Raw genomic sequence first — 13,043 nt, 5'->3', positions numbered from 1 at the left:
CGCCATCTCGAGTGCGTGAGTCCCTGTCAGAAATTTGTTGCGCCGCCCTTGGTCGCAAAAAATGGTGAAAGCTCATGTACAAAAGCAGAGGGCAGCACACGATGCGATCGCGCGACGCTGCCCGTGAGCAATCTCCCAACTCATCTCTGGTTACAACGGAAGTGCGTCATGACGCTGACTTTCAATAGCCAATCTTGTCGTGGCGACAAGCAGCAACCAATGAGCGAAGCAAATTTCTCCCCTCTACCGTTTCAGTAAAAAAGAATCGGTTTCTCAATTCTGTGAGTAAAGAATCGATTCTCAAGAAAATCGAATAGTAAAGAATCGATTCTAAAAATCGAATCGGGATTAAACATCCCTACTCAGCTCCCTTATCTAAAATCTCGCTACATGCTATATCCATTTCTTCACGGGTCCCGGCCATGAACTAAAAAAACTCTGAATTTTCCGAATATCCGTCATTTTCTGAATTATTTCCTTTCCGGCTCACAAGGATACAAAAGTAACAGAATATTTCCTGTAATTAGATATTTTTCATCACCCAACTCTGGATCTCGTTTACTCCAATAAAACAAAATTAAGCTCATTTACAATTCGTTGGGCTTCGAAAGCCGGGAAAATATTCAGTATAAATTTATATCCTGGCATATTTGAGCAGATCGAATATATTTGATATTTGATTGCTATTTAAACGCACTTGCGAAAACTCTTGAAAACTCTTCGAACCCTCGAAGTGCCCGGTGCAGCTGCGTTCCACTGCGTTCGCTGCACGCCGCGGATAAACCATAAACCGAGCAGTGCAGTTGAGTGCAGCGTGCAGTCAACGTCAGCGAAAGTCGCGCTCTGTTGCCTGGCCTGTATCTCGACTCGAGAGCGACTGCTCTGCGCTTTGGCCAAAGTTAATCGCAGAAAGGGCCGCCCTAGATGTCGGAAAGGGACGCACGCTCTTCCGGGGAGCCCTCGACGCGGGAGGATCGCGGTAGGGCGTGCAAGCGAGTTTGAAAATTGCGGCCGTCCAGGGTTACAGTCGAAGTGCATCCGAATGTAAACATGGCCGCCGCTGTGTTGTGTGACGAGTGTTTGTTGTGTGCGCCCGAGCTCGAAGACATCGTCCCAGGGTCGCAATAGCCGACGAGAAATATGCGTACTAAGGACCCAGGTAAATAGAGCCGATTGGGGTGAGCCGCGATTAAGCCGGAGACCTGGAAAGCCGTTTCGCCAGCGACCGCGCAAGGGTGGACCCTTTACCGTCTCTCTGTGTATCTCGATGAAAATTGCAGGTTTTTCGGTGACCCGTACGCTAGCCAAGCTGACCCGAAGGCCCGTTCGCGGGACGAAGGGCACCTCGGGGGAGCACGAGTCGGTTTAGGACCCTCCTGGCGAACGGGGCGTTATGGCAGGTGGATAGAGGACGCGAAACAGCTGGGTTGCTAGGTGGTTCAGCTGACTGCCAATTGACCTGCAAACCTCATTGGCGTGAAAGGGTCGGATTGTGTTTTTCTAATTGGCTGATCGTTCTTTGTCGGGGCCTTTATTTTGGAACCTTGTCTATGGATAAGGAGTTTTAATCACTGGAATCGCATCTGGCTCCAGTATGTCCGTGCCTCTAATTGAAAGATGCATTTTCGCGAAAGACTCGATTTTGTAAACGGCAGAGGTTTAGTTATTCGAGGGTGCGTTATGGAATTGTTGAAATGTAAATTAATATTACGATCACATTCTTCAAAGGTGTGTTAGTCGATAGAGATCAGGTTAGTTATTTGGAATATGAGAGACATAAATTGACTTAGGATCCATTCGGTTAAGAAGGTATTGGATCGATGCATGATTAACATGACGTTTTGTTATTTCTTATTTATTTTGCAGTGCAATGTTAATTATGCATTAATCTAATATTACATATATAGTTGGTAGATAAAGGATGCAAAACGGTTGGGTTGCTAGGTGGCTCATTTGATGGATAATTAACTTGCAGACCTTGTTGGCGTGAAAGGGTTAGATTGTTTTTCTAATTGGCTTATTATTCTTTGTCAGGATCTTTATTCTAGAAACACGTCCATGGATAAAGTGTTTTAATCACTGGAATTGCACCTGTCTTAAGTACATAGCTGTAGCTTCGTTACAAAGATGCATTTTTGTGAAAACCTCAATTTTGTAAACTGTATAGGAGTACTTATTTCGGAGTTCGTCCTAACCTTGTTGGAATGAACATTATAGTTGAGATCAAATTTTTTGAAGATGTGTTAATCAATTATTTGGAATATGGAGAGCACCGTGGGAAATATGAATTGGTATAAGATCCATTTGGTGATAAAAGTATTAGGTTGCTGCATAATTAATGTTACACTTTGTTATTCCTGATTTACCTTGCAGTAACATTAATTATGCACCAACCGAATATAATTGGTAAATCGAGGATACAAAGCAGTTGGATTGCCCGTGGTTCATTTTACTGATAATTAACTTGCAAGCCTCGTTGGTGTGGAAGGATCGGATATATTTCTCTCATTGACTAACGACTTCTTATGAGGGTTTTTATTGTTAGTCTGAAGTTAGTATAGAACGTCTGTATCAGTATTTTTTAATTGCTAACACTTGTCCTAATTAATTGTTTGTGACTCCAAGGAGAAGATGCGTTCTTGTACCAATAATCTCAATCCTATAAACCATGGAGAAATAATAATTCTCAGGTTTATCATGGAGTCATTGCAATGTTATGTTTAAGACAAATTCTTATCCGTTAAGGAAATCCAGTGTTTTAGGGATAAACGGTGGTCCAAGAAAACATACGAGCAAAAGTATCTTTTAATTGATTTGTGATTAAAACCTAAACTATAATTCACCCCTAACGTACATGTGAAAGCTGTATCCTTAAAAAATAATAATATAGAAACTAAAATGGATTAATTAATTTCAGGCTGGTGTCTGGGAAAGCGATGAATGTATTTCGGGCCCTACTCCCCTGTGCGTTGCAGCGTGGTGGAGAAAGCGAAGACAGTATCGAGGGTTGTTGGTCTACTGGAGAAAGACGAGGGGATGATTCACGTATGACCCATAGAATGGGAGCATCAGCTTCTTCCAGTCTCGCCGCCATAGGTGGAGACCCGCTTCAAGCAGCTCGACTTTCATCTCCTGGAAGTACTGATCAAGTTGGTATAATTGTGAGGTAGGTAACTTATATTACTTTCATTAAAATACATTCAAAGGAATGTTCAATATAAAGTAGAAAATGTTATTCGACCATATAACGAGTACACATTGTATCAGACATGAGAACAAATGACACCATTGATTCTAAAATAACGCGGTATGGAATCATAGATTCCTTGATATCTTGGCTTAAATATATCATTGGCAAATGTCAAGATATTGATAAGATTAATCATCTGCATATGTTGTACGGAGAGAATCAGTTTATTATGATTTGGGAACTTAAATTACTACACCTGATTCACTGACATTTGAATGTAACTGTACGTAAAACGATGAGTGATTATTTTTATCAGCTTAAAACCTATTAGTATGAGAATACACTTTGATAATAATATCAACAAAGGTGTTTCCCAGCTTATCTTATGTACATCGTCTTGATATTTTCAATGTCACCGACAGGAATTCAAACATTGTTTAAACGGATATTTTCAATTGACATGGCAATGAATACTCAAAACAGTGATATCGACCATTGCTGAAACACTTCAATGTGATTGATGCATTTTTACTTTAAAAATTACTTATACATTCATTGTTTCATTAACAAAAGAAAATCGTAAATAAGAAGAGTATGAAGATACATTACCATACTTTGGGAACTAATTTAATTTGAATTCTTTATTTTACCTCAAACAGAAATCAATTCATCATCCAACGACGTTGTTTCGTCATAGACACTGAAAAAGAAAGTTAAAAATACTATGACACGATATTACATATACCTATGATGGTGGCACATTTAATTGCATGAATATATCTTAAGTAACATTAGCGACATGTTAATTTACGACGTATCCGGGTGGTAGAACCGACAAATTACTACGAGGACTAACAGTTTTAGTTGCAATCAAAAGTTATATAAAATGCAGTAGTATGAAATGACTATCCCATGTTGCACAAAACTTTCAACAAAAACGTTATAAAACTACTGTATTTTGTTTGATAGTGTAGTTTAAAAATCTAAAAAAAAAGCAATATTACTTATCTCATACAAGGACAGTGTTTAAATCGAACGATAGTTTATTTAATTACCATTTTCAGAACATCCGCTGCGCTTTTGATTTTACGCGATATAGAAGGAATTGCTGCTCTCAGAGTTTCGATAAAGTCAGACTTCGTTTCATCCATCGTTTTCCATAACTTTGAGAGCATTACTTTTGGCGGCTCCTTATCTCGTAACTTCTGTTAGCATTTTGGAAAGTTTAATTGCTATGAATGTGAATTAAATGGGAGTCGATAAGCTCTGAAGTCTAGCTATTCCGAGGTACAACCGAATTCAACGGAGTAATGAAGCGAATTTCACGTTCGCTGATTGTTTTTGTCGTTTCGTACACGGTTTCATGTACATACGCGAATCTATAAAAAGAAAAGCCTGTGTTTAATAGGCATGTTTAAAATGTCGCAACAAGTGGTATACTTCGGCGGGAAGAATATTAAATTACACGAAGTACATGTGAAACTTGGCTCATTGACTTTTAAGTGAATGCATAATGACTCTCTGTTACTTTGTTTCAGGGAGAAGAAAAAGAAAGTGACCGGTTTCGCAACGTTAAGAAGAAAGTTTATTAGGAGACGTCGTTCCTCAAAGGCTTGCGACCACGGCAGGATCATCAGGGAGCTGGTATCCACATGGAGCCCCTTAGAAGCAGGAGCACTTTTAGAGGAATATGAGGCTCTGGCCGCTTTGAAGGATTTACACGTCCAGGCCGAACTCGCTAGGCCCCCGGCCACCACGTTCAAACAAGATCTTTCGACGTTATACGACTACAAACATTGTACGGACGTGGTGCTGGTTTACCGGGGAGCCTGTTTCCCGGTCCACAGAGCTCTCATCTCGGCCCGATGCCCATACTTTCGCGAACTCTTAGCAGGATGTCCAGGTAAAAATATAACAAACAGAAACATTGAAACCAAGGTTGAGCTGATTTAAGTAATTTGATTAAAATCACTAGTATCACACATGGGAATCTTTTGGAGTTAAAAATTCGAAAGTCTTAATTCTAATATTTATTTGCAGAAAGAAAATAATCAGTATTTTTTACATATATTTAAATAAAAGACGTCTCACGCACGCACACCAGAGAATATCTCTACACAAACTGTAAACATTAAGCATAGCTTAACTATTATAATGTTTATAAAGAAATTCGAACTTACATGGTTTTTGATTGCCCAGTTTATTCCTAATATTTGAATGTGCAATCCTATATACAAAAAAAGTTTTTTCTACACATCAGCAGATGATACTACAATGCACAATATGGGAATTATCAGATCGTGGCTCCATTATTCTCGACTTGCGAAAACAAATTATAATAGTTTATGTGTAATATTGATTTAGTCTAATCTTTTGAATGAGAAGTTTTTTTAAATAATTAACGTATTTTTTTAATCGTGACTAAAAAAGTCAATTATATATATTATTTTTTTAAAATAAATTATGATTTTTATCAATCTTGAGTGGTATATACATTTTGAAGCAGAGGAAAACTCCTAATTATAATCGTATAAAGTCTATTGCAAGAAAACGAGTTTTGCACGTTCTAATGTCCACTCTTTTCACGTCAATGTTATTGTTGCGTCTATTTTACACCTGTTAAGGTAATATGAAAAGCGCCGAGAAATTTCATCGTCATCAGTAAAATCGAATGCTGATATACCATCTAACTGCTAGACTATCTGAATTTGCGAACCACGTTACCGACATTTATATTTATGTTGTTATCCGTTGCACTTTGCATTGCGAATTATACACAGTAGTATACTCCATATGTCATTTTAATAGAATCATTATGAAGAAATCGAAATAAAACTCCAAAAATCCCCTGAGCTGGTGATTATTAATAATATACTTAACACTATGGTTCTATTTGTTGTTTCAGCAGTAACTAATCTTTTGCTCCGAGAACAATTACAGTGCACGGGGTACCTGCGTCGTACACCTCAAATTCACGGATAAACTTTTTTCCCCTTTTTCGAGTTCAAAAGTATAACTTCCTGCGAATATAATGTTTTACAAGCGATTAGGTATAATTCCTAACACTCAGTCGTTACTTTAGAGCCTTCTAGAAATGAATAATGACAAAAATATGTGACTTGGTTCTGGTCTAAAGTAAATAAAGAAAATTTTTTGTTAAAAAAGCTAATTTTTTTAACGGCCTTATGGCCTCTATAATCGTGAGTTAAAATTTAAGACGAATCGTTTCAGTCATCAGTTAAAAAAGTTTATTCGCGCAACTGACTGTTCAAGCCCGCCTTTTGAGTCACTTTAAGGTGACATGAAAGTGGCTTCGAAAAGGTTTTTTGTCTATGAAACTTTTCTTCGAACTGGGTTTACCGAATCGTTTTAAAATTTACAATGTGAATGTGAAGTCTGTAAGGAAGGTCTTGACACTTGTGAAATTTCAATTTCTCTTTAATTTGTTTATAAGTATTTAAAAAATGGAATTTCATGGATGTCGGGACCTTCATTGTAGACTCCATATTCACATTGTAAAATTTGAAACGATTCGGTACATCCAGTTCAGCAAAAGGCTTCATGAATGATTGATATCTCGGATGTCACTTTCACATCCCTTTAATTATGGATTGATTTCAGGGTATGGAGCTCGAATTTGCCTGGAGCTTCGAACTCCCAATCTGGAGGTGTCGATGTTCTCCGCGCTGTTGCGCTACCTGTACACAGGTGATATATGCTCTCACGATGCGTCGATGGACGCGAAACTCTTGCGAAAACTCGGCGACGAATTCGGCACGCCAAATCCCCTCGAGCATGATCTCAGATACCTCTTGGACACCGGTGACTACGCGGATGCCGCGTTGGTGTTCACGTCGGACAACGATTACCAGAGACCCGACAGCGGCAGCTCGGAGTATGGGTTTCGGCCCAAGTTGGAGCTGCCGTGCCACAAGGCGATACTCTCTGCCAGGTCTCCTTTCTTCCGGAATCTTATACAACGTAGGACAAGGTCGGGCGACGACCATACCGAAAGAGCTCTTCACGTCTCTACGAGGATAGTACTTGACGAGTGCGTCATACCTAAACGGTATGCCAGGGTCCTGCTCCACGCCGTGTACCTAGACACCGTTGATCTGTCGCTGATCTTAAGAGGCAGTGGTAGCGGAAATGGTGCTGGCAGCCTTGGGGAGGTATAACGTTTTTGCGAATCTTGTCGGCTGATACTTCTTACGGGGAAATGGTACATCATTTCCTTTGTGTAGAAGAGTTGAAAGCAAGGAAATTTCGTATCTAAAAATCTTTGAACAGGATGTACCATGGATAATTTAAATGGAAAAAATTGCAGTCTTCAGATATTATAATTTTCCCTGCGGAGCTAGATTTTAAAATTATTTTTCACAAAAAATATAAATAGCGAGTAAAGGTCCGCACTGGCAGCTCATCGTGGCGGTCCAACGTGGCTTCTGTCGTTACCCGTTCAGCACTCATGGCACTGTTTTACGTAATCATTAATAAAAATAAAAAAGGAACTTGCAGGGAAAGTTGTACACTTGTCAAGTTCACCCTTTATCACTGGGAATTGATGAATAACCAAACTAGAAATTTTTTAGGGTAAATATGCGACGTATGTTACTGAGGAGGTTTTTCTTCGCATAGAACTGTAGCGAATTTCCGCTATGAGCGCTAGTTTACATCATGTCGTTCCGATGTTGAGGAAGCGCGACCTGGAAGTAGCTTATATATATATAGATTTCGCTTTGCAGTGAAAGACCTAAATTCCACGTGAATGTACCACGTGAAAAGGCCGCACGAAGTAGGGTGCGTTGTGTACATGTAAAGATCAGACTTCAGAATATATTGTGGACTTCGCTTTGCAACAGAAGGGGTAAATGAATATACCACGTGAAGCGGCCCCTTATCCCATACATTTAAAGCCATTCTACTTAAAATTTGAGAGTGGGAGATCCAATACGAGGTCTAGATATATATGATCTGACGTCCGATGAGTTCACACTGTTTCTCCGTTACGTAGCAGCACGGTCAACTCGAAGTTTGTCGAGTAGCACCATTTCCCCTTAATAATGATTTACATACATATTTTTTTTACAGTATTGATACAATTTACGTACATTTTATTTTTAGTGTCCATTACTATTTTTAATCATCTTTGTGTGTTAGCATTGGAACAATTTGCGTAAACATTTTGTTAGCATTCGTACGTTATTTTGTCGGATAATTATTGACAAAATGAAAATTAAAGATAATTATGCCCAAAATAATTAGCACTGAAAGCGTAAGGTCATTTCATAAAAGAATAATTAGTAATATCTAATCTCTTTAACTTAGAAGTTCCACTTTCAACGCGCATGGTGATCGCACAACTTTTCTTTAAATTAACGTGATAGCTTTGTTTTTATAACTCAGGTTCAAGCCTTGACCCATACCGGGCGAACGAGACCCAGTCCTATCGAAGAAGCCATGGAGTTGTATCAGATTGGAAGATTTTTGGAGTTGGATATTCTCTCTCAAGGATGCGAAGATCTCATTTTGGAGTGGCTTACATTGGATTCGCTCCCGACAGTGCTCAGGTATTTTACATATGGTTTCGATACAAAGGTGAATTCTTGATTGTTCAATTGTTTAGTCCTCCATGATCATCCTTACCTTTACTGCCTTCGTTATTCCTCTAGATACATTTTGTCCAGACCCAATTTTTTCATTAAGGTTCTAGAAATTTGAGAAAATGCAGGACTACTTTTCAAGATCTCTCCTACATTTTTCAATAGCCTTTAAATTTGTAATTTAGATATTGGCAGCTTTTTTAGTAACGAACAAAATACTTACGACGAATATTTCAGTTTAACTGTTTTTTTTTGTATCCAAAAAACTCAGGGTGGTCATAGAGGGTTAATTAAAATAAAAAGCGTCCTTGCAAGCTTAGCTTACATTTGAGTTGAGTTTATTACGACATCACGGAATAAGTTTTATTAGGACAAGTAATTCTATCGGGGTAACAACGTTTGTTTCTTGTTTTCGTTATTTATTATTTTTAATTTTATCTGTTATCAGGTGGGGCAGCCAGCCACACGGATCAGCGTGGGTTCACAGACAAGCACTGCATTATCTCAGAGAGGAGTTCCAGGCAGTCGCATCCTCCCCGGTTCTCCACCAATTGGACCACGCTCATTTAGCTAATGTGCTGCAAAGTTATTTTCTACAAGCAAGTGAGTTGGAGGTGTTGCAAGCTGTTCTGAAATGGGGTGAACACGAATTGGTGCGTCGCATGGAGGACCGGGAACCTAATTTGCTCAGTCACACGGCACATTCCGTGACGCGGAAGGGTGTCAAGAAACGAGACCTCAGCGACATCGAGCTCCGGGAGATTCTCAGCGAGCTTTTGCCTCTCGTCAGGATGGACCATATCTTGCCTCCTAATAACGAAGTCTTGTCCCAGGTTCGTAATTCCAGTCGACCTTTCTGATTTTCTTCGGTTAAGCTTCTCGTGACACTCCAGGAGGTGTAGAGGTAGTTTCATACAATCGAATAGAAACCGACACGTACCGGTGCCGATCGGACATAACTTTGTAACACGCGTTTCAATGAAATTATTCACACTATCCGGCATCGACAGAACATGCGAATCCGTGTCGGATGATGTAAACGGTTCTATTTCAATAGACAATTAAATTTTGTTGCGTTTTAACGCAACAAAATTATGTCGGATCGGTACTCGTGTAGGAACTGATAGGTGTCGGCCGTTGTCGTATAGTATAAGTTGACCGTAAGTTTTTCGTATTAAGGAATGTGCATTTATTTTTTCTTTCTTACAGTTAATTACTACTTACATTCATCTGGGTGTGTTACTAGTAACACAATTAATGTAAAAGTTTTTATTATTTTAACTTTATTTGAATGTGTTATTTGAAAAATCAGTTAGTAACTGTGCTTCTGGCTTAGCAAAATTGACATTAATATCGCCGCTCGTTATTATGTGCATCTTATCTTAATGCCCAGTTCCACTAACCTCGGTCAAAAAACTAATCCTCGGTTACAACGAGTTGTACGTTCCACCTCACTTTAACGGCGGGTTAATTTTCATTAATTGCCGTTTAGGTAATCAGCCAAATTCGATCGTTTAGCTTCACTTAATCGAACTTCAATCTAAAAACTGCACAAACGTGCGGAAATCATGGATTAGATTCAGTATGTATTAACATCTGTTTATGATAAAACGGATGAAGACGTTTTTGATTTTATTTACAATTTCTTAATCATGGAAGTACGCTTGAAAATATTTTATATTAATTCTTAACCAAAGATCTTTACTTCTCGAGTCTAGCATTCACCAAATAACTTCTTGCATTAAATTACGGGGATTTCGTGTCTCGATAAGGACGCATTTATCTTGCTTTCTAGTCGATCAAAGTCAATTACGCGAACGCGTTTACCGACAATTCGATTTACTTGGTGTATACGATTAGTTAATCACGCTCTAAATAAATGTGGTGGAACATTTACGTTTTCAACCCATGATTAACTTAGACGTTAACTTTAACCTACGGTTATGTAATCAATGATTTAACCGAGGTTGGTGGAACCGGGCATCATTATTCGTTTTTAAAGTTAATCACTATTTGCATTCATCTTTGCGTCTTCGTATTGACACACTCTGCCTAAACGTTTTCGTTATTTTTTTATAGTTCATTACTATTTATAATCATTTTTATGTGTTAATATTGTTTTGCTCAAAGCAACCAGTACCGATTGCACAAGGGTATTTGTCAAGAATGATTGTGAATAATTAATAAGAATTCTTGTTAACTTATAATTAGAAGCTCACTTCGAACCTGTGTGGCGGTCACGCACCGATTGTAATTTCTGAGCCCTTGATTCCTGCAATTCTGTTTCATAAAAAGTACTTACATAGGATTGTTAATAGTGAAATTATGGTTCCATAGGCTATCAGAAGGGGATTAGTCTCTACCCCACCGAGTCATATGATAGGGGACGAAAATGAGAATCTGAGAGTAAATGCTTGGATCAGAGGAGGAAAGAAGAATGGTCTATTCGTGAGGCCTCGGTTATTTATGCCTTACTACGAGGAAATAAAGGTGTGTTGCACTTGCTTTAATAAGAATTTTATAATATCAGAATACATTCAATAAACCTGAAAGAGCGTTATTATTACATATTCTTAAAGTTAAGGTGTGAAAGGGGTGTGAAAGAGGTCTCGGTTATGAAATTTATTTCCGAACTGGGTGTACCGAATCGTTTAAAACCTTACAATGTGAATACAGAGGCTACAAGCAAGGTCCTGACTCCTATGAAATTTCAATTTTAAGATAATTTGTTTACGGTTATTTTCAACATTTTTTATAAAAAATGAAATTTATCTACTTCAGGATCTACTTCAAGGTCTCTTTATTTACGTGGTTAAATTTGAATCAAATTGGTACACCCATTTCGAGGAATACTTTCACGAACGATTGACTCCTCCGATATCACTTTCACATCCCCTTAACATCCAGAGGCTCATTTTATGAATGCTGAAACATTTTACGGGAAATATTTTGTTTATTTGATAAATCGTTTCTTTTCGACAGGCTTTAGTCGAAGAGCAGTTGGTCCAAGAAGCAGAACTAGTAAGGTTACGCAGGGCGCGATACATTCCTGATATACCTGATACGCTCTATATGGTTGATGATAAACCAAGACCAATGGGCACTGTTGGAGTAGACGTTCTTGCGGCAGCTCTTCCAGGTAATCGCACGTAATTTAAATAACAAAGTATCTTACCGATTGGCCAGAATCAATTGTGATCTATTTCATTCATGTACAATATTTAATACGTCCATTGCAGAGCTACACAGTGCGCCATTTTAAATGATTCATTAGAATATCTTACAAACCATGAGTTTAATAAAAAGAAATGTTCGAAAGTTGCACGATTTCCAGGGAAATAGTTGGAAAAATATGAAACAAAATGCATTTACAATGATGACGTTTCAGCAAGCAACGCTTACTTTTAATTGAATATTTTTTTAAAGTTTCACCTTTGACAAATTATAGTTTTTGGAGGAATTATTTCTCGATTCACTCAAAAGTTGACACTCTTTCCCCAAGTTTTCTCTGTAGTTAAAAGTTAAAGAAATAAACATTACTGTATAATTCGTACGATCTTTTCGTAACGACTCAACTGCTTATATTTTGTCATAGAAGGATGATTTTGGGCACGTTGATTTTGTTTTGAAAAATAAATTATTTCTACACAAAATTTGTTTAATTTGAAAATGCTCGCAATTTACTTGAGTCGTTAGTTTTACGAACGGAGGTCACCCATATTGGATCCACTATTTTTTCAAATGAGTAATTGAATTTGCCCGCACGCATGTTTANCAAAAAAGAAACTTGAAAAAAATAAATATTATTGCATTAAAAAAACAAACGTTGCTTGCTGTGATGCCACCATTGTAAATATTACATTTCCTTCATATTTTTCTCACTTTTCCCCCTCGAAACCATGTAACTTTATACGCAACTTTTCGATTAAATTCTTGGATCGTGGAAGATTTTCCAATGAATCATTTAAAATGAGACACGTTGTATACAAATGGGTAATATGCAAACAGGAATAAAAATAGGGGTGTTTTCAGTTCCAGATTCGGCGATAATGTCAGCCATGTTGAAGCGAGAACAAAAACTGAGGCAGTCACCCAGTTGTTTACGTGCTGCAAGTTTGCCATTGTCTTCTCGTCACGAAATCAACAGACAAGTGCGTCTTCGCGTGGTGAGAGAGTTCAACCTGCCAGATGCGGTAGCCGATTTGCTCGAGGTAAGTAGACTTGATATTTTTATATGATGTAGCTCCCCG

The 13,043-nt window shown here is 38.2% G+C and overlaps 1 protein-coding gene across 6 annotated transcripts in view; it reads left to right on the top strand.

Annotated features, from left to right (window-relative positions):
• Positions 1 to 800: 800 nt before the first annotated feature.
• Positions 801 to 13,043, top strand: part of LOC105703337 (BTB/POZ domain-containing protein 7) — a 42,727-nt gene continuing 30,484 nt past the window's right edge. For 2 of the 6 annotated variants that reach the window (XM_023432784.1, XM_023432786.1), the window contains exons 1-9: positions 801 to 1,484; positions 2,918 to 3,166; positions 4,729 to 5,093; positions 6,812 to 7,362; positions 8,597 to 8,760; positions 9,242 to 9,626; positions 11,131 to 11,283; positions 11,776 to 11,932; positions 12,826 to 13,004. In XM_023432784.1, the coding sequence (XP_023288552.1) occupies positions 2,937 to 3,166; positions 4,729 to 5,093; positions 6,812 to 7,362; positions 8,597 to 8,760; positions 9,242 to 9,626; positions 11,131 to 11,283; positions 11,776 to 11,932; positions 12,826 to 13,004 (2,184 nt within the window). In that variant the 5' untranslated portion in view covers positions 801 to 1,484; positions 2,918 to 2,936. The other 4 variants (XM_012431660.2, XM_012431661.2, XM_023432783.1 and 1 more) reach the window with 4 other exon arrangements.

The sequence above is a fragment of the Orussus abietinus genome, unplaced genomic scaffold (assembly GCF_000612105.2).
Source record: "Orussus abietinus isolate OABI.00-Male unplaced genomic scaffold, Oabi_2.0 scaffold442, whole genome shotgun sequence".
NCBI lineage: Eukaryota > Metazoa > Arthropoda > Insecta > Hymenoptera > Orussidae > Orussus > Orussus abietinus.
Note: the sequence above shows the minus strand (reverse complement) of the source record. Positions and strands in the feature narration are given on the sequence as shown.